The 23,600-nt window shown below is 53.5% G+C and overlaps 10 protein-coding genes across 10 annotated transcripts in view; 6 read left to right on the forward strand and 4 right to left on the reverse strand.

Annotated features, from left to right (window-relative positions):
- Positions 1-48: 48 nt before the first annotated feature.
- K489DRAFT_359158 (histidine kinase) lies at positions 49-4,093 on the forward strand (the record flags this gene model as incomplete). The annotated part of the gene is made up of 2 exons (XM_033602595.1): positions 49-3,412; positions 3,569-4,093. Exons 1-2 carry the CDS (start codon positions 455-457, stop codon positions 4,091-4,093), a joined length of 3,483 nt encoding a protein of 1,160 aa, XP_033458549.1. The 5' UTR covers positions 49-454.
- Positions 4,094-4,380: 287 nt separating this feature from the next.
- Positions 4,381-6,962, forward strand: K489DRAFT_381510 (uncharacterized protein). The gene has a single exon (XM_033605138.1). The coding sequence runs from the start codon at positions 4,631-4,633 to the stop codon at positions 6,863-6,865; it is 2,235 nt and encodes a 744-aa protein (XP_033458550.1). The 5' UTR covers positions 4,381-4,630; the 3' UTR covers positions 6,866-6,962.
- Positions 6,963-8,529: 1,567 nt separating this feature from the next.
- K489DRAFT_426194 (MFS general substrate transporter) lies at positions 8,530-10,543 on the forward strand (the record flags this gene model as incomplete). The annotated part of the gene is made up of 3 exons (XM_033608285.1): positions 8,530-8,987; positions 9,054-9,974; positions 10,051-10,543. 3 exons carry the CDS (start codon positions 8,530-8,532, stop codon positions 10,310-10,312), a joined length of 1,641 nt encoding a protein of 546 aa, XP_033458551.1. The 3' UTR covers positions 10,313-10,543.
- An 88-nt stretch (positions 10,544-10,631) lies between these two features.
- Positions 10,632-12,434, reverse strand: K489DRAFT_410977 (uncharacterized protein; the record flags this gene model as incomplete). Its single annotated transcript, XM_033607764.1, has 1 exon — positions 10,632-12,434. One exon carries the CDS (start codon positions 12,432-12,434, stop codon positions 10,632-10,634), a length of 1,803 nt encoding a protein of 600 aa, XP_033458552.1.
- Positions 12,435-14,754: 2,320 nt separating this feature from the next.
- On the forward strand, positions 14,755-15,765 carry K489DRAFT_389435 (scavenger mRNA decapping enzyme; the record flags this gene model as incomplete). Its single annotated transcript, XM_033606505.1, has 1 exon — positions 14,755-15,765. One exon carries the CDS (start codon positions 14,755-14,757, stop codon positions 15,763-15,765), a length of 1,011 nt encoding a protein of 336 aa, XP_033458553.1.
- A 605-nt stretch (positions 15,766-16,370) lies between these two features.
- Positions 16,371-17,159, forward strand: K489DRAFT_249323 (uncharacterized protein). Its single transcript, XM_033599943.1, has one exon. It carries the CDS (start codon positions 16,461-16,463, stop codon positions 16,962-16,964), a length of 504 nt encoding a protein of 167 aa, XP_033458554.1. The 5' UTR covers positions 16,371-16,460; the 3' UTR covers positions 16,965-17,159.
- K489DRAFT_249328 (UDP-glucose 4-epimerase) lies at positions 16,808-18,329 on the reverse strand. Its single transcript, XM_033599944.1, has 2 exons — positions 17,513-18,329; positions 16,808-17,338 (listed from the first exon to the last, which is right to left on the reverse strand). The coding sequence occupies exons 1-2, from the start codon at positions 18,231-18,233 to the stop codon at positions 16,944-16,946; spliced, it is 1,116 nt and encodes a 371-aa protein (XP_033458555.1). The 5' UTR covers positions 18,234-18,329; the 3' UTR covers positions 16,808-16,943.
- A 940-nt stretch (positions 18,330-19,269) lies between these two features.
- K489DRAFT_381516 (uncharacterized protein) lies at positions 19,270-20,442 on the reverse strand. Its single transcript, XM_033605139.1, has one exon. The coding sequence runs from the start codon at positions 20,136-20,138 to the stop codon at positions 19,638-19,640; it is 501 nt and encodes a 166-aa protein (XP_033458556.1). The 5' UTR covers positions 20,139-20,442; the 3' UTR covers positions 19,270-19,637.
- A 1,137-nt stretch (positions 20,443-21,579) lies between these two features.
- On the forward strand, positions 21,580-22,566 carry K489DRAFT_249388 (uncharacterized protein). The gene has a single exon (XM_033599945.1). It carries the CDS (start codon positions 21,908-21,910, stop codon positions 22,436-22,438), a length of 531 nt encoding a protein of 176 aa, XP_033458557.1. The 5' UTR covers positions 21,580-21,907; the 3' UTR covers positions 22,439-22,566.
- A 267-nt stretch (positions 22,567-22,833) lies between these two features.
- Positions 22,834-23,600, reverse strand: part of K489DRAFT_249414 (arp2 3 complex subunit) — a 2,130-nt gene continuing 1,363 nt past the window's right edge. Inside the window, exon 5 of the mRNA XM_033599947.1 lies at positions 22,834-23,600. This exon is cut by the window's right edge and continues 4 nt beyond it. Coding sequence (XP_033458558.1) covers positions 23,018-23,600 — 583 coding nt within the window. The 3' untranslated portion in view covers positions 22,834-23,017.

Consider the following 23,600-nt stretch of genomic DNA (forward strand, 5'->3'; position numbering starts at 1 on the left):
TCAAGACTGTTCTCTTCTGGCTCCGTCGTGTAGGTGCTTCCAGGCCCGCCTTTTTCTTTCGCAAGGCGAACATCAGACGTGAGGAAGAAGACCTAGAATCAGCACCTAGGTCTCTATAGTCTCCAATATCAAGCGACGTATTACGAGTTTGTATGGCGATATGAGAAGCCTACAAGCGTCCACAGCTGTTATTATTAGATGGGAGCGGAGTTTCGGCCTGAAGTCCGACAGAACACACATGTGCTGTGAAACAAGAAGAATTTAGGGTGAGCTGACAACGACTTCTAGCGACCAGTCTAGACCACGCACGGAATCTCTCACCCGGACTTCTATTACCAATTCAAGACTCTTTACATGTCACGAAATTTGATGACGACCAGCGACAAACGATTTCCACACGGGACACGACGTATGTGGTCACACGTGCCGAGAGTGCCGTCAACCATTTGCGATCATGGTTGACGACCCGAAGAAGCCGCCTCTTGACGGAATCATTCCCGAATTGGCTCCGCTCATAACTTTTTTGGAAATTGATGCGAGACCCACCGCCATTGTGCGACTCAACAAAGACCACACATCTGGAATAGATGCAATCACCGCGCTGTATGAAAATCATGCATGGAAGCTGTCTCGAGATCCACAGCGAGATACGCAGGATGTGATCCAAGCATTGCATTGTGAACTTGAAGGCAAACCAGACATCAGTCTGCTACATGGCCGTTCTATCAGTGGAAAGAGATGGGAAATACGGATCTGTGGCGAATTTGGCGTGGTGATCGCGGCGGACACGACGCAGGAACATGATGAAGCAGAACGGAAGGTTGAAGACTCAGCGGATAACGCAAAATATTCTTCAAGAGATTGGACCCGAGGCGATGCTTCTGGAGATTCCACATGGATTGGATTCATCAGATCGCGAGACTGGGCATCGACCTCGTTAGGTCCGATGTCAACCTGGTCGCAATTGTTCCGCCAACACATTTTGGCTATCATGGCCAATCCAAACCCACGACTGCTGATATGGGGCAAAGACATGACCTTTGTCTACAATGAAGCTTGTGTGCAACTGTTCGGCGAGGCACATCCGTTTGCTCTTGGACGTAACGCGACTGAGCCATGGTCCGAGTCATGGACTTCTTTGAAGCCATTGGTCAGTCGAGGCTACCAGGGCTACGCTACTCGACAGCACGACCTTGCACTTGCGTTGGAGCGGAAAGGATCGCTGGAAGAGACGTATTGGGACATGACAATTTTGCCGATACTCGACATGGGCGGTGAGGTCGTGGGAGTTGTCAATGAGCTTACGGAAACATCAATGACCGTATTGGGAGAGAGACGTCGGGCTGCGATCACCAATCTGAGTGACAACATTGCTAGTGCGACCACGTTCCAAGAATTGTGGGCTGCTGTGTTGAAGGGACTGGAGGCGTCCACTACGGACATTCCGTCCGCCATTCTGTACGAGGTGATCCCGGAGGAGACCGACAGAGACGACTCAGCAGTTGAGGAAACGCTATGGAGCGTGAGGTGCGCATTGGTTGGAGCTCTTGGTGTCGGTGAAGCCGCAAAAGAGGCGATCACCGAATTTGCATTTTCTGCGGAGGCTTCAACCGCCATGGACATTGCCGAAGCGTGTCGACAAGCTTGGCATACTCGAGAGCCTGTGCCTCTATCGGCAGAAGAAAAGACTCTTCCAACAGCATTCTCGTCTACCATCCAAGGTCGCGGCTCTGGCGAGCCAGTCAAAGAAGCACTAGTCTACCCTATCAATTCAACCACTGGAGGGCCAGCTTTTGGATTTCTGATCATAGGATTGAACCCTAGATCCAATCTCGACTCTTATTACAGGCTGTGGCTCCATATCGTTGTTGATTTTATCGAAAAGGCAGCCTCACTCATCTCGTTACCGCAAGAACAACGCCGAGCGAAGACCATAGCTGATGACATGGTGACATCTTTGGCGCACCAATTGCGATTCATGACGCTCCAGGTTGAGAGGAGTGAGGCAAAGTTCACCCGATTGGCAAGTACGGCACCCACAGGCATGTTCATGTACGATGGAGAAGGGCGCATGCTCTATGTCAACGATACCTACCTCGAAATGCTTGGAGAGACGCGCGAGAGCTATCATAGCAGAGGCGTGGATGAGAGTCATTGGCAGGTATATATCCACGAAGACGATTTGCCACGCCTCGTGGAAAGCTGGCAAGAAGTCAGTGAAAAGAAGAGACCTGTCACACTCGAGTATCGCCTGAAGAAACCCTGGAAGACTGTTGACACGGTCAGCGGACAGGAGACCATCGGCGAGAATTGGGTGCTTCTCAACGCATTTCCAGAAATCGAAGCTGACGGGAAGATCACTTCTATCCAAGGCTGGCTGACAAACATCTCGCATCGGAAGTTCTCGGAGAAGCTCATGTCGCAACGGCTGAATGATGCACTGGAGAATAAACGACAAACGGAGAATTTCATCGACATGACAAGTCACGAGATGCGCAATCCTCTCAGTGCGATCCTGCAAAGTGCCGATTCGATTGTATCTACACTGAGCTCCAGCAGCTTCGGAGCCACCCATGAAATGGTCGCACTGCAGTATGACGTCCTCGAAGATCTGGTAGATGCTGCGCAAACCATCATCCTTTGTGCACAACATCAAAAGCGGATCGTGGACGACATCTTGACCATGTCGAAATTGGACGCTGATCTCCTCGAGATTTCCCCAGACCGGGTCCGGTTGCCCATGCTTGTCGAGAAGGCCTTGAAAATGTACGAGGCGGAGCTTGAGCGCGCAGACATTGAAGCTAAGCTCTGTGTTGAGCCGACCTACGATGAGCTTAATGTGGACTGGGTCCTGCTTGATCCTAGTCGGTGTTTGCAAGTCATCATAAACCTTCTCACGAACTCAATCAAATTCACACGTAACTCCGATGTCAGAGAAATAAAAATCGTACTTGGCGCATCTTATGCCAAACCTACGGGCAAGCATCATCGCGTCAATTTCATCCCACCTCGACCTTCCAGAAGCTCACAACAAATTCGCGCTGCAGGACTGACGGATGAAAGTCCGGGTGAGGATATCTATCTACAGATTGGAGTCTACGATACCGGCAGCGGACTCACAGAGGATGAAATGAAGGTACTCTTCCAGCGATTCCAACAAGGCAGTCCCAAGACGTACAAACACTACGGTGGCAGTGGTCTTGGTCTCTTCATCTCACGGGAATTGTGCGAACTGCAAGGTGGACAGATCGGCGTCGCAAGCGGGAACGGCAAAACTGTCTTCACCTTCTTTGTCCGAGCCAAGCGGTGTGGCGACACTTCTGCTGACGATCCAGCTGGCAAACCCAGGTTTCCATCCTGCTTTGTCAGCGCATCGGCAAGTCCCATGGCGTACAGTCGACGCAGTAGCAACGTCCTCGAGGATGGTACCACGCAAATGTCTTATCAACTCGGCAAGGATGGTACCATGGAACACGACTTCCAGCCTTCGTCACTCAAGAGGACCATGTCTCAGCTCGCACGTGGTAGCGGCAACATCTCTCCCTCCTTGCGAGCTGTACAGGAAGAGTCCACTGCAGCGATCACTACGGTAACCACAACGACCATGATGACTACAACTACGGCCTCGATGGCCGACAAAAGCTTGAAACCGGACATGCATGTCCTCATCGTCGAAGACAACATCATCAATCAGAAAGTCCTTTCCACTCAACTGAAACGTGCAGGCTGTATTGTGCACGTCGCCAACCACGGCCTGGAATGCCTAGAGTTCCTCGACAAATCCATCTACTGCTCCAAATTAGGAGGCAATGTCCCGCTCTCTATTGTTTTGTTAGATTTGGAAATGCCCACTATGGATGGATTGACCTGTATTCGACATATCCGCGAGAGACAGCACGCGGGCCAAATCGAGCGCCACATCCCTGTCATTGCAGTCACGGCGAATGCGAGGAGTGAGCAGATATCCATGGCGATCGAGGCGGGCATGGACTCAGTCGTGACGAAACCCTTTCGGATTCCGGAGTTGGTGCCGCAGATGGAGAGGTTGATCGTTGAGCTGGCATCGGCGGGTGAGATTGCGGTGGAGGCTTGATCGAGCTTTTCTTCATCACGATGGCATGCGGAACCTTAATCTATGGGCATGTATATACATATAGAGGATCGAAAGTATTTTAATGTTTCATTCGTCAATGTAAACTACATCCATGAGCAATTCGTGAGACCAGCCCATGGCGCTAAAAGACAGCGTCATGCAGGGGAGGGTTCCCGGGCCGCAAGTCAAGCGCGAATCTGGAGCCTCAGGCGGCCACTCCTACCGCTCGCTGATTCCCGAAAAGTGAATAAACAAACGACCAGCGCGACTTCATATTTCAACAACATTGAGTTGCGCTGGACGACACTTTCAACATTTCAATACACGACGACTACACGACGACAACTTGACGAATCTATATCTACATAGGCACGCTGGACCGTCGAAGTACTGGGACTTGCCCACCAGCGCGCTTGCGATAATACAGAAGCCTGGTGCTTGGCCAGGAGCGGACACGCAACCACGATTTAACACAGTTGAAACGAGCATAATAATCGAATAATCCATCACGTATACCCAGAAGCGAATTAATACAAAATGTCGCAGACTCCGGCGCGCACGACGCGCTCGCGAGCCAACACTCCGGCCGTGGCGGTGCAACCCAAGACACTCCCTTCACTCCAGACGAAAGCCTCCACTTCATATGGATCACGCGGAAAGGCCACGCTACAAAGTCAGACCGCAGCTGCGGTTTCAGCTAACCAATTCGAAGATGCATTCTCGACAGCGCGCGCTCAAGCTCAAGAATTCGCAATCCCTAAGCGGCGAGAACGGAGGACGGAGCCTCTAGTTGAAGAATCCTTGGCGACTAACGAAGAGGAGTTGGAGAATTTAACTTCCCTAGTGAACGGTACGCGGTCACTGGAAGATGATGAGATTTCTCGTGCCGAGACCTCTATCGATGCTGGCGCTCTGTACGATCGACCAGTGAGTCGGAGTAATGCATTGTCGTCACGACCTGCACGAAGCACAATATTGCGCACAGCTTCCCCACAGGCAATCCCATTATCTCAGCCCAATATCTACACACAGGGCGGAAGGGTAACATCACGACTGTCACGCGAAGTCATGCCGCCTCCAGCCAGCCGACGCCTTCAATCACAAGCGTCATCGACTTCATCCAGATCATCACCTAAAGTAAGGCCAACAAGTACGAAAGTAGCTGAAGAGGAGCCTTCTAGCGTGCGTGTCTTTGCATCGACTTTGACGCGCTATTTTCCAGAACTCATTCGCGACGCGAACACGAGTCTGTCAAAATGGCTGCTGCAGTGGCTGCTTGCATTAGTCCTGTTAGGACTGCTCTTCACCGGACTATTCATTGTACTTGCTTTGTTATATTCGGCCGTTCCACTACCGACAGCCTTGCGGGAATCACAGGAGACTTTTGTGACGGGCATGAAGTATGCCCTAGGATTTTCGCCACGGGATTCACTCTTGGAGCAATTGGGACAGCTTTCTTCGGGACTACAGCGCGTGGAGGAAATGCGCAATCTATATGAAGAGTCGAGGAAGACGCTTGTTTTGCAGGACCATGCGTTGGATGAATTGCGTGCGCACTTGCCAGAGGTGGTTTTGGTTGAGAAGGTCAATGGCCAAGTGTCACTCACGAAGGAATTTTGGGATGCTCTAGAGCAAAGGCTTGTGAAGGACCAGAAGGCGCCCTTGTGGAATGCACTGCTCCGAACGCACGAGCAGCAGCTGAGGACCATGATCACCGACGAATCCGAAAAGACGTACGTGTCAAAGGAAGAGTACCTTGCGGTGATTGACAAGGCCGTCCACGACCGATTTGGAAATGTCCTGGCGAAAGTGGATCAGCGAGCTTCACAGATTGCCGGTACTGTCTCTCGGGAGACTGTCGAGGAATACATGAAGAAGAACGCGGGCTCTTTCACAGAAGAGGACCGTCAGGCACTTGCCCAGTTCACTCGCATACAAGCCGCATACGATGCAATCAACACAGTCAATTTCTTCGACCCAGGCCTCGGAGCCATAGTCGTTCCAAAGCTCACCTCTTCGACCCAAAAACCACCACCACGCACTTGGCGTCAATACCTTTGGTCCTACCAAGACTTGATCCTCATCTCACAATACCCTCCATCCGAGGCGCTTAACCCAACCGCCAGCGCCAGCGACTGCTGGTGCGCATCACCCTCGATCGACCGCAAAGGCAAAGCGCAAATCACAATCCGCACGCCGCTAAAATTCTACCCGGATACCCTCGTCATCGAACACATCCCGACCTCCGGCACACTAGACATCTCCACCGCGCCCAAAAACTTCGAAGTCTGGGCCGAGCTCGACTCGGCCGCCGCCGTCGCCAACATGCGTCGCAAGATCGCCTACTTCCTGGGCAACGATCGCAGCGCCGAATGCGGACCCGCACCGACCGAGAAATTCCTCTGCATGTACCGCGGCGAATACAGTATCCGCGCCGGCGTCGGAGCGATGGCTGCGGCGCAACAGCATGTCCAGGCGTTCAAATTATGGTATCATCCCATTGAGAGGTTGAACCTTCAGACTGATCTCGTCAGCGTGCGGATTACCGAGAACTGGGGTGCGGAGTGGACGTGTCTTTATCGACTAAGGATGACGGGCTCGAGGACGGATGTTGGGCCCAGTGGGGAGGTGGATGGTGAGGTCGGATGGGATTATTATGGTGAGCCGAGGGATGAGGACGAATTCCCGGCGGAGTTCTGGGAGAAGGGGGAGAGTGTGGGCGCTGGTGGGGGCATGAAACCCAGACAGGTGCAGACTGTGTGGCATGAGTAGAGTTGCAGTATGTTGAAGAGCATTTCTGGAAGAACCCACTCATTCCTCCATTGGATGCTGATATTGATACTGATATAACCGCGTCAACATCTCCCGCTTGCCTTGGTTTTCGACAGGAAACCGTTCTAAAGCATTTGCCTTTGTGTGGAAAAATAGACTTGCAGTATTCCCGACTACTGATCGTTGTTCACGCCGTTATTCTTTTCATTTGGCTTTTACAAAGAATAAATTTATGTTTTTTCGAGCTGTCCGGGGAAAAACCCATGGCTCGTTCACGACTCCCGCGGTTTACATATGATGTGAGTGGACTGCAAAAAATGGCTCGTTCTCAAGCAGATCGTCCTCGATGAACGCATGCTCGGAGGCCTTTGCGGGGCATAGTCTCTCTGACGTACGCTACATCCTCAATTTTTCTGTCTCTCTTCTCTGCTGAGTCGCTCTTGGTCATTGATTTCCATCGCACATGGCGCGCATCGTTCAGGATCATGCAGACGCATCGCTCACTCGGGGTGTGACATTTCTCGTTTAATCACCTGCGTCGGAGTGCCCGTCCGACATGACCGAGGCGTTCTATAATGGGCCCTGGATGCCCGACGAGATACGGCCGTGATGACGACGCTTCAACAAGGGATAGGGCGTTTGACCTGTCGGTCGTCCAGCTGAAGTCCCGGCGAGAAGAAAAAACAGTGGAGAAGGCTTGGAATGTATGACATCGATGTGATTTCCTTTCCGGGACTAGATTACGATTTTCGCGGCTGTGGCTTGCTGAGATTCCGTTGAGGATTCGCCGATCTTCTTATCACTGTCACGATTATTTCCCCTCCACCACGGAACCACACACACACATACTTCGTCATCATCATCATAATAACTGCCGTCCTGGCTGGAAGAGACTCGGCACCTCCTGATCCGGAGTTTGAACGACACCTGTTTGCCGATCATCCTCGGAAAATCCTCGTTAGTGAGGAGATGCGAGAAAATCGCTCCGTGCCATTGAATCCACACGTACTTTTCCCTCTACACGCATGCACTTTGACTCGTGTGGGTAGATTTGCAGACAAGGCATGAAGGAAGGCGCTTCAAGTTGTAAAAACGGGCTGCTACGCACAACAGCGAGAACATTTCCTTCTCTTGGACAGAGCCTCCGAAGCTCTCACAAGGCTGCAGAATGACTTCACTGTTCTCCTCTAGCGTACATGTCCAAGGCGCGGTGCGTCTACTAGCCGACCGGAGCGAGATCCATAATCAGGGTCCTCAACCGTTGGATGGAGGAAATGGACGTTGCTTCCTGCTTCGAAGGGAACCGTTTCCATTATCGTTCGTCACAAGACAAAACACGCAGGAAAACGTGGTTGTATCCCGTGGTGCCATTCTACATCGATTTCTTTCTGGAAGGTAGGGATGACAATCTCCGTGATGACCGGTCGCCAGCTGTGCGTTACATATCTAGCCAGGTATGGAACCGCGGGTTGAAACCCTCGTCGCTTGGTATATCATGACGACCCCGAACGGTAGGGAAACTTTCCGATTCTGATCTGTTTCAATTAATCTCATCGTCTTTACTGTACGTGAAGATTTTCAAGACCAGATTCATGTTCCTTTAGCATCTCAGATTGCGCAAGGCTCGAATCAGGCCCTTATCACCACTATCCATCCTCCCAACAATGGCTCCTCATGTGGCGCCTACGTCTATTTCAATATCGCAGAATCACAACACAGAAAGGTCGTCATGGGAGAGCAAACATCACGATCAAGATGAAAAGTTCGATGCGTCTCGCTCGCACTCTTCCTCTTCCTCTTCAACCTTGAACAATCCTTCGCGGCCTACCACAAGTCAATCAACTCCACAGAAAGCACAATCGCCGTCTAAAATCGCCCTCGACTGGGACGGCCCTGATGATCCAGCAAATCCCCATAACTGGCCGAAATGGAAACGAATCTACCATACCTTCATACCAGCCGCTATCGCATTCACATGCGCCAACGGCTCTTCTATCTATGTTCCAGGTCGCGCGAGTTTGATACAAGAATTCCAAGTATCCAGTGAAGTCGCACTATTGCCTTATGTCATGTTTGTGCTGGGATTGGCTTTGGGGCCCATGATCGCTGCGCCATGTTCTGAGTGAGTGTTGTTGATTGCAGGAACAATCAGCACCTTATTATCATGTCACTGATTCGGAGGCCCTAGGACTTTCGGTCGCCGCATCACTTATCTCTCCTCGATGCCACTATTCGCCCTGTTCACTCTTGGCGCAGGCTTCTCCTCGAATATCACCGGTGTAACCATCTGCCGCTTCCTCTCTGGTCTAGCCGGGTCACCAGGCCTCGCAATCGGCAGCGCAACAATTACTGACATCTGGGAACCTGCTGAACGAGCATTGCCCATGGCACTATACGTGATGACCCCATTTATCGGACCTGCCATTGGTCCGGTCTTAGGCGGGTTCACCGCCACGGCGAAAGGCTGGCGCTGGACACTATGGACCTTGTTATTCCTCACCGCCGTCAGTCTCACGCCGACCGCGTTCATGAGCGAGACGTATAAGAAAACGATCTTGCAGCAAAGGTTGAAATCGAAACAAAAGCAAGCACGCGCAGCCGGAGATTTAGCTGCCGAATCAGGGTCAAAGGAGCAGGTACCTTCCACACCTCAAAAGCCCTTCATCGAGTCGGCCAAGTTCTTTCTTCGCACAACCCTTACCCGTCCATTACATATGGCTCTCGTCGAACCTGTCGTGACCTTTTTCACAATCTACGTCTCCCTCAATATCGGCATGCTTTATGGCTTTTTCGCCGCCTTCCCATACGTATTCCGCACCAAATACGGCTTCAACCTCGACCAGATCGGATTGACGTTCCTCGGTCTTGGTGTGGGTGTTGTCGCCGGTTGTGTGATTCTGATAATCTGGAGCACGGTCTTCTACGCTAAGCAGGTCCTTCGTGCGGTCAGAAATGGTCAGACGGTAGCACCAGAGGCGAGATTGTGGATCGCGATGATTGGATCTGTGATGATTCCTGCATCGCTGTTCCTGTTCGGTTGGACGGCGGAGTGTAGCATCACATGGATTGTGCCGGTGATAGCAGAGGCATTTTTCGGATGTGGAAACTTGTGAGTTTCGACCTTGACCTTTTGTCTCTTTGTCGTCGATTCACTTTCCATGTGACTAACACTCTTCCATCCACAGCCTCGTCTTTATGGCCTGCGTCATGTACCTCATGGACTTCTACGGACCGCGCTACGGCGCCTCCGCCATGGCCGCGAACAACCTCCTGCGATATCTCATCGGCGCCGCATTTCCGCTGTTCGCCGTTCAGATGTACAAAGGTCTCGGCATCGGCTGGGCGACGAGTCTACTGGGGTTTGTTCAATTAGCACTGACCCCGATTCCATGGCTGTTCTATCGCTATGGTCCTAGGTTAAGGGAGAGAACTCGATATGCGAAGTGAAGAGATGGAAAGGTGGATGCTGATATGAGTTTTTGGAATTGTAACTTTTGGCTTGTATTTTCACGCTGCGCTTGCTTGCTAAACATATAAGATATAGACATAGAGAAATAAGATACCCCGCTCACGCTTTCGAATAAAGACATTCCTTATCCAACTCGCTGTGTCTCGGCGGTACCCTCATAGAGAAGAAAGAGAAAAGAAAAAGACAGATCATCCAAATCTGGAAAAATCCGACAAAAGAAATTCTTGAGAATCATCGTCTCGGTAAGACACGGACCTCACATGTCATTCTGGGGCCTCTGGCGATCATTCGATCCCATCACGCAGTGATCCCAAGTCCCGCGAGTCCACTCCTCATAGTATCCCAATGCAACCGGTCGACGTTGACCCCCACCGCCATCATGCCCACGGACGACGGTCGACCGATGCGCAAAGAAGGCGGCAGGTCCTCTTTCTCATCGCCCACCACATCCGACGCCACCTTCTGCGGTGCAGCGGGGAATGTATATCTCTTCTCTCTCTTCATCTGGGCTTTCTCTTCCTCCGCAGCAGCGGCGGCTTTCGCCTTCGCTGCGGCTGCAGCTTCCGCGCGCATCCGGCGGCCCACGTTGCGCGGTCGGCTCACGCTCTCGCCGGTGCGCCGCTTGATCGAGCCTTGACCCGCGAGCGCGAAGGCGGCGAGGTCGAGTGCGGTGCGCGGGCGTTTGGGGATGCTGGGCCGAGCAACGGGGAATTTCTCTCTCTCGGAGAGGTCGGCGTCGAGGCGCGGGCTGGTCAGGGTGATGAGCTTTGAGAGCGACATGCGGTTCGCTTGGGCTTGGGTGAGGGAAATCGGCGGCGAAGGGGGAGCGCGGACGGGAGAAGGTGGGATGGCGGAGTTCGGCGAGGGAGTTGCCAGGCGTGCTTTGCCGCTGTCGCTGTCGCTGCTGTAGGGTGAAGAGGAGATCGCTGTGGCGATGCAGCGTCGTGCGGGGTCCTCGGCGGGACTGGAAAGCGCGGTGCAGGGACTCTCCACCGCCGAGCTGGCGTTACTGGAGCCGCCACGGCTGTAAGGCGAGTGGGCGGAGGAGACGGCGGAGTTGATATTCAGCGACTCAGAGGACGAGGTGTTGATGGTGCTGATTGAGCGGGGAGCGAGGTTTCCCGCGGGAAGTTCGGATATGACCATTCCTGTGGAAGACCGTCTCGGCCAGGATGCGCGGATGTCGAATGAAGATTTGCTTCGAGGCGGGAATTCGATCGGCGGACTGCATGGGGTGGTCGCGGAGAGGGGGATATGCGATTTGGTCGCGTTGAGGGAACTATAACGACGCGATACCATGGGCGGCATGCTGACTTGGAGAGTGGGTCTGCTGCCGGCGGGATATTGCTGCTGCTGCTCGACGAGCATCGGTGCCTGGGCACTCACCCGTTTTGAGATTTCGCAAGGGGAATCCCGGCCACCGGCGCCTGTGGGTCTGATGGTGTCGATCGTGTTCACACGCAATTGCATGCTCCGACGACGGCTAGCCAGGGCCATGCTCTTGGCTCTATGTGCCATGCGGTCCACGACTTCGCGGATGACTGCGCGGCATTGTGTCCGCACACGCTCCGCGGAGGCTAGACTTCCGTCGATCTCGATGTCCGCACGCAGATGTAAGCCGGGCACGATGAAGAGGTTCTCAGTCCCAATGAAGCTGTTGTGGAACGCGGTCGAGCTGGATGGGTTGGTCTCAGTCACGAGGTATTTTACGCGGATCTGGACGCCGGTTGGTGCTTGAGTTTGAGTGTGCAGGCCGACGGGCGTGTTTGTGAAACTGCTGGCGTATTTGATCATGCCGGTGCTTGGCTTCCCTTTTCCGGGAGTGTATTGTACACGTTCCGTGAATTCATACCAGACTGTTTCTTGATCCTTGTGTGCATACCAGACTGGTTCATGGTTCTTGTGTGGTGATACGGTTGCTATCGGATCTGATGGTGATGGTTTCGGAGCAGATGTGATACGATACTCGGATATTAAAGGATCGGCTGTGATGATCTCAAGGTGGTTATGTAACACTTCAATGGCGAGATCTCGAGGGACAAAGTTTGGAATGGCGGTGCAGAGGGTGAAGTTCTCCTCTTTCTTGCGAAGGAGACTCATGGCGGCGACTTTTTGCTTTTCGATTCTTCTCCCGACGCTATTCATTTGGCTGATTCGGTGATATGATCCGACGATCTTATGGTGACGACCGAAGGTGTTGATAATTGTGAATTGATCACTTGTTTGGGTTCATTGAGCACGAGCAGGGGAGCGAGATATATATGATCATGAGGTATATACACGGTACTTAATTATTTTCTTTTGTTATTGATCCTACATACATCGCCGAGTTTACCGAAGTGCAGTGCCCCTGTAAAAACGCGAATGATGTCCAAGCGGGACGCACCAAGGAAGGACACGATGTCTGTGTGGTGAAATGTGGTGTGAGGACTGTGCAAGTGCCCAAAAAGCCACATGCGGTCGGTGTTGCTATTTTTGAAGCCGGGGTTGACGTGCGGATGTTGATTAGTCCTTTTTTAGTCTAGTGCGATTTGGTCATCCTTGACTCCTCGTGCACTAGACAATTGGTGCATTCAGCAGCAGGGACAGACAGCCCTCATTTTCTGCGAGCTATTGGATGGTCGTCATCCACATGATTTCTCCGAGAGATATGTCCCATTTATTATTGCCCACCTGGCTTTCCTTCCCACATCGGGGGGCGGAGTTGATCTCGCTGTTTCATCCTTCGCTTCAAGGCCGCCCACATGCAGACGATGAAACAAAATTCGCAGCCATAATCAATGAGATATCCTGTAGCAGACCATGCCGCCCACACGATCCATCCCTTCACGCTCACACTCACCTTTCACGATTGTCACGCTTCCACCATGTCCATCCTCCCGGTCGCGAGCACATAGCCTACCCAAGCCTTGGGAGAAACGCCATTTCATCGTCTGCTTTGCCTCCTTTCAGCTTGGCCGAGATGTCATGGAGATGACGGTGATGAGACTCCATCCCCCTGGCTACGACGACCATGATCAAGCATTTCGGTCACTGCTCTCCGGACTTGGCTGGTTCTCATTTGCGCGTTGAGACGTGGACACTGCGGTGTCCAGGGATGTCATGACACTCATATTAAGCTTCTGAAACTGTTGGCATCTAACATGGACTGTTGGTACATGATGTGCAAAATCGGCGACTGTCATCCAATCGCTCCTGGTACGTAATCCGAGGTCGGCTCCGAAAGCATTGTGAGGTCCACTTATCCTACCTGACAACCATGGGTGAACAAGGACGTCTAGTCGCTACTGTACTTCACCTTGGTTTGTTTGCCCTCGGCCGTGAGCATCGTGCATCATTAGACATATCCACGTAGCCAATAGCTTGACCAGACAGGAGGCCTTTGGCGTCCCAAGAGAGGCGCAGTACTCAGCTTGCTCATGCTTGCCAGAACGCATCTGGGGTTCAACTTTTCTGCCTTGGCCCGTGGTCTCGCATGGGCACATTCATGAACGACGCACAGACGGACACCGGTTCTACAACCGATACACCCGACGGTCCTTCCTCACAGACCTACTCTTTCAACATAGCGCAGAACGTAGGGCACAACATGATAATCCAATCACCAGTCTCATAGTCAGTGCGCGGGATAAAATTACATGGCACAGTATTTCAATGCAAGGGCAGATCCATTGATGAGCAATTACAATAGACGGCACAGTCGTCGAGACATCAGAATTGGTAAGGGCACAGATATTGTCATCTTATGGTTCACTCCGAGACCCACAATATGCCATACATATACGAGACCTCGTCACGGAGATAACATATGTAGTCATGAGGCACGGAGAAGCCAAGAATGATCGCAGTACATCATTGGAGAGGCACGGAGACAGCAATTCCAATGCCAACAGAGGCACTTACAACAGGAATGTCATTGTTGAAATTACATTCAGCGTATCGACACCAGCAAGTTTATGACACTCACGTCAATTTCATACGACAGCATCTAGAGCGGCGATCGACCATGTCCGCGTGTGGCAGTGAAATGTCATGATCTTGGCAGCTCGGAGCGTTAAGCGAGGACACGTCCAGATGGCGGCCGCGAAATGTCATAATTTCATGCATACTGAGAAGAGATGTTTCACTGAGAAGTATTCATCTTCAGAAACGGACTCTAAATTCCTCGGGGCTGTGTACCGATCGTGTGGTAAGAATTCCGGTCGCACGGGTACAGCCACGTGCGGTGCATATCAGGTCCCCAATCCACACACCAAAAAAATTGTCTAACACTGTCCGTCGACATGCACACCTCTGCAGGACATCTCTCGGAACAGACAGCTGCAGCATCCGATCGACAAAAATTTCTAACAATAAGCATTCGGAAAACTAAAAGTCCGCTTGTGAAACACAGACCGCCATTCCTGACTGCCAGCACGCCATGGCCGAAGCAAACTCCCTGCTGACGCGATTCAAGCTCGACAAACTTCTCAACACCGACACAGGAGGGCGTCGCATCGTGCTGTATGGGACCATCGATGACAAGCCCGCCTTGCTTCTCGCCGAGCGTGGCGCATTCTCTACCGACCCACAATATCTGGCGTCGTTCGCCCAACTCCTGACCCGCATCCAAAACCTTGGCGATAATGACATTTACCGGTGGTATCTCGCCAACAGCAAGATCCCCTCCAGCGAAGGTCAAGACGAAGAAGAAGAGAGAAAAGGCTCTCAGACCTCGGGCGCTGCGCCTCCGCCCGACCTCAAGATCAACCTCATCTACCCTTGCACCGACAAGCACATCCGCAAGTACAGCTTCCAACAATCCCGCGTCGTCCGCGAAACCCCACAAATCTACTCGCGATATGTCCGGCCCTACATGCAGCTCTGCCGCGAAGAAGGCCGGCTGAACTGGATCTTTAACATCCTCGACGGCCGCACCGAGCAAGAGAATGTTCTCTTCCGCTCCGCCGAGTCCGATCCAAACAACGACTACCTCCTCCTACCAGACCTGAACTGGGACCGCAGTACGCTCAGCTCCTTGCACCTCCTCGCTCTCGTCCAACGCCGGGACATCTGGAGCGTACGGGATTTGAAAAAGAGTCTGGCGCCGTGGCTCCGCCGTCTGCACTCGACGCTTACCAACAAAGTGACCGAACTCTACCCTGGCGTCGAGGGCGACATGTTGAAGTTCTACATCCATTACCAACCGACATACTACCATTTCCACATCCACATCGTACACGTCAACCTCGATGCCGGCGCCACGCAAGCCACGGGGAAAGCCCTGGGTTTGGAAAATGTCATCTCGCAACTGGAGAATCTCCAGGGCGGGGAGGATGCTGGGATGCATCTCCTGGAGTTGACGTATACTGTCGGTGAAGCGAGCGAGCTCTGGACGCAGATCTACCTGCCGTTGAAGCAAGGCAAGACGCCTACGGTGGGCAGTGGATGAAGGAAAGGAAAGGACTACGTCTCAAAGTTGGGATAACTCGACGTCTGTTTTTCTCGTTGGAGGCAATTCTTTCGCGTTGAATTGGAGAAACATCAAGGTTCTCGAAGCTCGATAAAAACGCGTGTGTCCCTGGCTCTATCCCATCAGCTTTCTATCCCCAGCGCTCGAACAAACCAAACCCGACGAAAGCTTTCGTCACACACACACACACACACATACACACACACGCACGCTTTCCCTCCAAAAACGACAAAGGATGCTATCGTCGACGGAAACCCGACTCACGGCACGAGAAAATACACGCACCGAGGGAACGAAAACGGCTGCCCGTCACCTCGCCAAATCTGCAGCGCAACACCCAAATTGCCAAGTTCAATCCCTAAGGAAAAAGTCCCGCGAAAGAAGGAAGGCGCTGGTCGCAGTACACGGGCCCATGCAACTGTTTCCGAGCCTACTTTCCCTGGTCTACGACATGCGGACAGGCAGGCAGGCAGGCAGGCAGGCAGGACGGTAGCAGCAGGTCCACGGCCAGCTCTGTATAGCGTCCGCACAACAACCAGCCGAGGGGTGGTATCATCCATAGGATATCGCCCGTGGTCGTAGTTGAGAAGTCCAGGAGGGGAAGTATAATCGACCGCTGCTGCCGCGTAGTGGGTTCTCCCTCCCCCCTTTCCCCTCCTCTCCGAGATGGTGTAATGCTACAGATAGCTCGAGAGAGATACATAGAGAAACCCACGAATTTCGCCCTTGTGGATCATCATCATCAGCACGATAAGGTCGATAACGCACCATCGGATTGTCTTCCGTCTGCTCCGCCATTGCAAACCTGGACAACCTCAAGGGCATCATTACCGGAAAGTCAGAGACTGTCTCCTGCCCGGTTTTGGCTTTTTTCGTCTTTCGCATTCGTATTTCGTCTATCTGCCTCCGCTATGCTGGGTGATAAATATAATCCGGAGGTTTTTGTTTTGGGGGGAAAAAGAAGTCCCCTCCAGACAGATTCTCCATCTCATCTTTTGCTTGCTAGCTTGGGCAGCATTCTACGTAGATCCGCGCTGCGACATGCATGCGTTCCGCTCTTCATGGATTTCTCTCGCCAGCGAGTCCCTTTCTTTGACATGCCACAGTCCCCCGGTAATTCCCATCCTCCTCCTGCTACCTTCACGACTCCGGCGCACTTACTTCCTCAAGGCGTCTAGGAACGCCTTCGGCGGCTGCTGTCGATAGCCCTGGGGGTTGTTCTCGGTCCAGCGCCAGAGGTCCTCGCAGGCGTCGACGAGGGAGCGCTTGGCCGTCCAGTTGAGCTCGGTGTTGGCGCGCGTGGGGTTCGCGGTGAGGTTGAGGACGTCGCCCGCGCGGCGCGGCGCCACTTCGTAGGGCAGGTCCCGGCCGACGGCCTTGCTGAAGGCGCTGACCATCTCGAAGACGGTGCTGCCCTTGCCCGTGCCCAGGTTCCAGGCGCGCACGCCCGGCTTCGAGGTGCGCAGGTGGTTGAGCGCGATCAGGTGGCCTTCGGCGAGGTCGAGGATGTGGATGTAGTCGCGGATGGCGGTGCCGTCTTTGGAGTCGTAGTCTGGAGGAGGGAAATGTTAGCCTTTGGCGGGGAATCTCATCATCGTCTCGGAGGGCTCCTTTCTGTCGTCTGAGGCAGTGAGAGCATTGTTTGCTGTCGTCCTGCCCCGAGATTGTGCCGGTAGACTCTCCTCCGTCCCTTCCATCACATCCGAGGGGGTTTCTTTGCACTTACCGTCTCCGAATACCAAAAGTTTCTCCCGCTTACCCACCGCGACCTGAGCCAGTAGCGGTAGCAAGTTGTACGGCACACCCTGGGGGTCCTCGCCCATGATACCACTGGGATGGCTTCCCGCCGGGTTGAAATATCTCAGCAATGCAGCGTTGTACTCCTCGCCGGCCTTCTCGCCTCCCGACTTCTTCGCGTTGGTGCGCTCCGAGTTGATGAAATCCGTGATCATCATCTCGACGGCGACCTTGGTGTTGCCGTAGGGGTTGGTGGGGCCGAGCGGGCACTCCTCGGGGATGGGGATCATGTTGGGGAAGCGGGTGGCGTCGCCGTAGACGGTGGCCGAGGAGGAGAAGACGATGTTGGTGACGCCGTGCTTCTTCATGGCGCGCAGGAGCGAGAGGGTGCCGGCGACGTTGACGCGGTAGTAGTCGAGCGGCTTCTCGCCGGACTCGCCGACGGCCTTGAGGGCGGCGAAGTGGATGACATTGTCGATGTCCGGGTGGGCGGCGAAGACGGCGTCCAGGTCGGCGTCGTCGGTGATGTCGCATCGGGCGTACTCGGGCCGCTTGCCGGAGATGAGCTCGATGCGGTTGATGACCTCTTCGGAGGAGTTGTAGAGGTTGTCGACGATGACGACCTTGTAGTCGGCTTCGAGCAGGGCCAGGGCCGTGAAGGAGCCGATGTAGCCCGTGCCACCGGTGACGAGGACCGAGCCGACGACCATGGTGAATATCGGGACGGAGGAGAGGGAAGCCGAAAGGAAGGGGTGGAGGAGATGGAGGATCGAGCAGGGAAGAAGGCTCAAGGGTGGCTTGTAAGGGAAGTGTTTTGGTCAAGAAGTGGAGATGTTGTTGGACATCTAGTAGTAGTAATAAGTGGACGAGGATAATGGTGGGAGATGTCTCTGGAACTTTTTCTCAATGCTTGCCGGAGCTCTCTGCACCAGATGAAACGAAGCTATAGTTAGCGCTACATACACTATTACTCCAGTGCTGCAGCATTGTCCAGTCCAGGTTTCGTCCAGTCCAGGTATTGTCCAGTCCGGTCCCAGTCCAGTACAGGTCTTCAGCCATGCATATACATATACAGTACCTAACTAGGTGCAGTAGTCATCAAGGGCATACTTTGGTTATTATTATTATTATTATTATTATTGTTATTACAATTATCACTGTTGACCCTGTCTGTCCCGTGCAGTTCCATGCAGTTGCTATCGAGCGCTGGCGGCTGGGGGGGTCCGCTCTCGGCGTTCAGATGCATCCTCCGCATGTCCCCTCACCCATCTGGCGGTGGACCAGGAAACCGAAGACCGAGACCCAATGGTTCGTGATGCTTGATTTATCTTGAACATAGAGATTCAGCGAGTGAGCGGACGACTTTCAATCACCCCGGCTTGTATTCGCAGACTCTCGCCAGACCAGCAAGGCATCAAATGGCTGAGCGTGCCTATGGAAAAAGTTGAGACGAACGATACCGTGTACTAACAACACGAGAGAGAGAGAGAGCGGCCGCGGGCATTGAGCGGCGGGGGAGGAATTCGGAGGGATTGCCCCGCCATATTTGCCCTGGTTTTCCTGGAATTGTCCTCTACTCGGCCCGATTCGGGGCATTGGTTACTCATCACATTCCCATTTCGGGTGACTCCGGAGCTTTCGACCAGCGCTAGGGTTCGGGGTTCAACTCCCTCCAGCTCCCCTTTCCCACCTGGGCACTACTACGATGGTTCGCGACTCGAGAATCTCTCTCCTGGAGACTCAGTAAAAATTGTATCAATGCAGCATCTCGGTATATACACAAGATAGACGTGGACAGATACGGCGATGTTGTCATACCATCGCCGAGGTCGAGGCCGTGGGTTGCGTTCGACGGAGCGTGATCAGCAAGTTGCGAGATAAGCATCAATCCCCCGTGATGAGGGCATCAGTGACCCGTCGACCGTAGATTACGAATCATAAAGCCTCTTCATTGTCACCCACAACAGGCAATTTTCCATGACACCCGTTGACCACTATCGGACAACCCGCCGACGGTAACAGTATCAGACAGGCAAGGATCCATGATCTTCCAAGATATTATAAATGTTCTACATGTTCTCAGAGAAGTTGACAAGGTGTCGATTGACCAGAACCTATAGAGCTCCCGCGAGCACTCCCTGCAGTATCCACAGCCCCAAGATCGCGAGACTGCCATGTCGGACAGCGCCCAAACCAGCCTGTGAGGGCCGGGTCGTCGTCGTCTGCGCCGCGGGAGGGACCGATGATGACGCTGCATTCGTCGAAGATGCTGTCGTGGTCGTCGTCGCGGCCGTCGAACCAGTGGCACCACCCGTCCACGACACGGAACTGGTCGGGCTCGTGATCGTAGTGGGATTCCTCGAACCCGACGACGCGCCCGTGCCGAGTCCACACGAGAGCTGGACGTTCTCCGCATCCTTCCCCGTCTGGAGGCAGCGCAGGAACGCGGCATGCGTGGCCGCCAGGGCGTCCTGGCCGGGGACGCGGACGAGGTTCACCGCGCACCAGACGTAGCAGTCGGGCTCGAGTTGCGGGTATGAGGTCTCGTTGCCGATCGTCGAACAGCACATGTCCATCGCCCGTACCCTGCGGGGAGGGAAAAAATCATCAGTCATGGCCCTTGTGGGAGATGTCGGGAGTCGTTGTGTGGCGTGGCTCACCCTCCTGGTACTAGACAGTACGGCGACGGCGTGTCGACGACCGGAATGGTAGTCCCGTGGCATTGATAAGTCGCCCAGTAATCCGTCCCGTTATCTGGTATGCCATAGCGAGAGGTTGCACCTTGCTCCACGCCCTGTGGAAATGCAGATGCCTCCGTCATGTTTTCCTTTGAATTATATCTTGTTGGACTCGCGCGAGTGTTATGTTTGCTCGTAGACAGACCTTGGGAAGCGCGACAACTGTAGGGTGGAAGGAAGGTCCACGCGAGAGTGAGATCAGGGGTGTAATCTCGCTTGAGCCGCCACGCCGCAATCCTGCCTGTTAAAGTATGGATGTGTGGTGAAAGCGGGCCATGGACAGGTTAATGCATCCATGTATCATGTATCTTCACGGCTGCATCTCCCAACAGAGTAGCGGCAGCGCGACAATTCTGTTCATCAGATTGCCACCAATTAAAAAACTGCCCAGATGTTCTACCATCAAATGGTAGAGCCAAGCTTTTACCAAGCTTCGGCGGGCGAGGATATCAAGCTTCTTGCCTCATGTCTGCGTTTAGCGCCCCATTCTCGTACAAAAATGCATTCTACATTGATCGGACCGTCGTGCTGGTCGAAATTCCCCCAGATATCACTGGGAAGTGTGACTATGAGATCTCCACCAGCGCGCATATATAGCGCAGCCGGCCCAAACATTCGATTTTCGAGGTAGCCAGATGGAAGACACAGTGACTGGGAAAACGAGGTAGGTATAAGTCAGACGGTCGCATCGCGAATGAGAGGAAAAAGTAAATCACTATTCGACTGGCACCCCACCTGGTGCGTCGCTCGCTACGCAGATCGAGTAGAGAGATCTTCAAAAGGGCTGGACTTGCGAATCAATAGGATAGAAGACCAAAATAGATCGGGATAAAGCGCACGAAGCCACGCCTTCAGCGGCAGCCTCAACGTCATTGATCTTTCGTCAATTCAGCAATCCTCAAGCATTGGCGCTTGACTCAAGACACCCTGCATCGAAGGCCAAGTCTCTCTATGACCAATACGAAATGCACCTGAACGACTTATTATTATGAAGAAGTCGGATCTCACGCTGACTAATAGTAGTCCGCTTGAGTACCGTCCGAGAGCTATGATCGATATCAAAGCAGCCATCGACAGGCCCATCGCCGGTGCAAAGAGGCGTCAAAGTCTTGGTCTCCATGTCGCAATGTCGGCCATTGGAGCGGAGCCGACAAAGTCTGGACTCTAGGATGTCGCGGAGCCGCAGAGATCGACAAGCCGGCCTGCCAGTCGTTTGCAAGGCAGGAGCAGAATGGGATCAGAGATGAGCGCCCAGCTAATCAATGAATGAATGGATGGATCAATGATCGCGTATTGCCATGGAGCCCATGCGTTTGTGGAATTTGGAAGAACAGCCACGGCAGCAATGTGAGATGACGATCATGGAAATGAGGGTCGATGATAGAGTTGAGTTGAGATGTGCATGCTGAGCGCCTCCTTGTGCTCGCCGAGTCTTTGTTTGGAAAAGAAATCATCATCGGCACATTCTCCTCGTTATCCTCAACGTCTTGCACGAGACTTTCACAAAGAAAAGCTTTCACGCCACGCTCATTGGAACAAACTAAACGATGAGCTTCACTTCTGAAGATTGCCCTGCCAGTGGCGGACGAAAACCAAAAGCCTAGACGACCAACCTCCGAGCCAATCGATGCACGTGGTTCTCTTCGATGTCCGCGACGCGAGGTCCGCCGCGCCAAGCGCTGGACTCCCGAAACGGGCAGTTTTCCTCTGATATCAAATCGACGGGAGAACGTTATAGCACTGTCGACCATTCCACGGCCGTTTTGGCTGTAAAGTCAAAATTGCCGGGCAGGGGGATATGCAACATGTCGATCGATAGACCATCGGTCCTGCTCCCGCCGCCGAGCATCTATGGCATTACGCGAGAATGGCTGCTGCTTTGGAGCCTCATGGACAGACGTCGATCGGTCACTCAAACGCTCGCCCGGGAAGGGCGAGTTGTCTCTTCTTCTTTCTTTTCCTTTTTTCTTCCTTCGTTGCCTTTTTTCTTCTTTTTCTACCTTACTTACTTTCTTTCCTTCTTTTTCCCGCAACTTCCCTTCCATTCTTCTTCTTGTTTTTTCTCCGCGTCACCGTTCTTCTTCCCCTTCTTCTTTTCTTTCGGAAGTGAATCCTGCGAGACTGACATCACGTGGTCTCCTCTTCTCCTGTGGGGGAGAATAGGGACTTTCCTCTGAGCCGAGGGACGACGGCGAGAGGACTCGTCTCTTTTCGTGGAAGAAAGGACGAATCTTTACACTAGAATGGTGGTGGTGGTAGTGGTGGTGGGAGGGAGGGAGATCTCTTGTGGAAAAAAGGGGGAGTCACGCGCGCGAGAGGATGTTCTGGGGGAGCAATGGGAGACGGGAGATGAGAGATGAGGGGGATTGGATGTCTGTGACGCTGGCATTTATTTTATCCATTTGTTGACGAAGAAGTATCGGGTTGAAACCTAAAGATCGGTGCTGTTGATCGGTGGTAGAATTTATAGGCACACCAAGGTACGATCCGCAGACACGGCCCCTGTGTGCTCGGGATTGGTGAGGATTCACCGCGATCGGATCATTCCCGATGGTCGTGGGTCGTGAGAACCAGGGGCTAATATGGGAGGGGAATTCGCGATCATGTCATGGCTTTGCATAAAATTCTATTTTTGGAAGAGTTTTGTCGTCCCTCCGTGGCGTCTCCCCTCGACGGATGCGAGGCTGTCCCTCCTACGTTGCCATCTCTCACTCATAAATGCCTTACCCCTCCAAGTGCCGTTTCCCGAACAGCGCTCAGGTGCTGCCGGGTCCGCCGAGCAGCGCGAATCTCCGCACGATGCTCGGTCCAAACTCGTCATACTCCGCCTTGGTGTGGCAGTAACTCCTGAACTCGGGGGTCTGACCGAGGAGACTGCCTCCGAACCACGGGCCGTGCCGTTGGCGTTTGTGCGTGATGACCTGGACGTCGAGGCCGCCGGATTTGGCCGCGTTGCCGGCTTTGACCTCGCTGGCGGCGATGCGGGCGTCGACGAGGTGGCGGATGTCGCGCTGCAGGCGGCGGCCGAAGTGCTGGTAGAGCGTCGACCCGCCGGAGAGGACGATGTTCTTGTAGAGGCCGCGTCGCACGTCGATGGGCGAGGATTGGATGACGGTGTCGACGATGTTGGGCAGGGGCGTGAGGAAGTCGGACGAGTAGATTTCGGGGTTGAAGAAGATCTCGGGGGCGAGGAAACGCTCGGGACCGACGTCGACGCGGACGGTCTTGCCGGTGGGCAGGCGGGCGTCGTAGATCTTGTACTGCTCGGCAGGCTCGCGGTCATAGCGGGCGAACTCCTTGACGATATCCGGGCAGACGTAGCAGAATTCCTCCTTGATC

The sequence above is a fragment of the Dissoconium aciculare genome, assembly GCF_010015565.1.
Source record: "Dissoconium aciculare CBS 342.82 unplaced genomic scaffold K489scaffold_8, whole genome shotgun sequence".
NCBI lineage: Eukaryota > Fungi > Ascomycota > Dothideomycetes > Mycosphaerellales > Dissoconiaceae > Dissoconium > Dissoconium aciculare.

Excerpts from the sequence above, each read along its gene's own strand:
- K489DRAFT_249328 (XM_033599944.1), bottom strand. The coding sequence starts at position 18,233 with ATGGTCGTCGGCTCGGTCCTCGTCACCGGTGGCACGGGCTACATCGGC. Across the intron at positions 17,339-17,512 it reads ACTTTTGGTATTCGGAGACG|ACTACGACTCCAAAGACGGC; the intron begins GTAAGTGCAAAG and ends TCCCTCCTCCAG.
- K489DRAFT_249388 (XM_033599945.1), top strand. The coding sequence starts at position 21,908 with ATGTCCGCGACGCGAGGTCCGCCGCGCCAAGCGCTGGACTCCCGAAAC.
- K489DRAFT_249323 (XM_033599943.1), top strand. The coding sequence starts at position 16,461 with ATGCTACAGATAGCTCGAGAGAGATACATAGAGAAACCCACGAATTTC.
- K489DRAFT_381510 (XM_033605138.1), top strand. The coding sequence starts at position 4,631 with ATGTCGCAGACTCCGGCGCGCACGACGCGCTCGCGAGCCAACACTCCG.
- K489DRAFT_381516 (XM_033605139.1), bottom strand. The coding sequence starts at position 20,138 with ATGACTGATGATTTTTTCCCTCCCCGCAGGGTACGGGCGATGGACATG.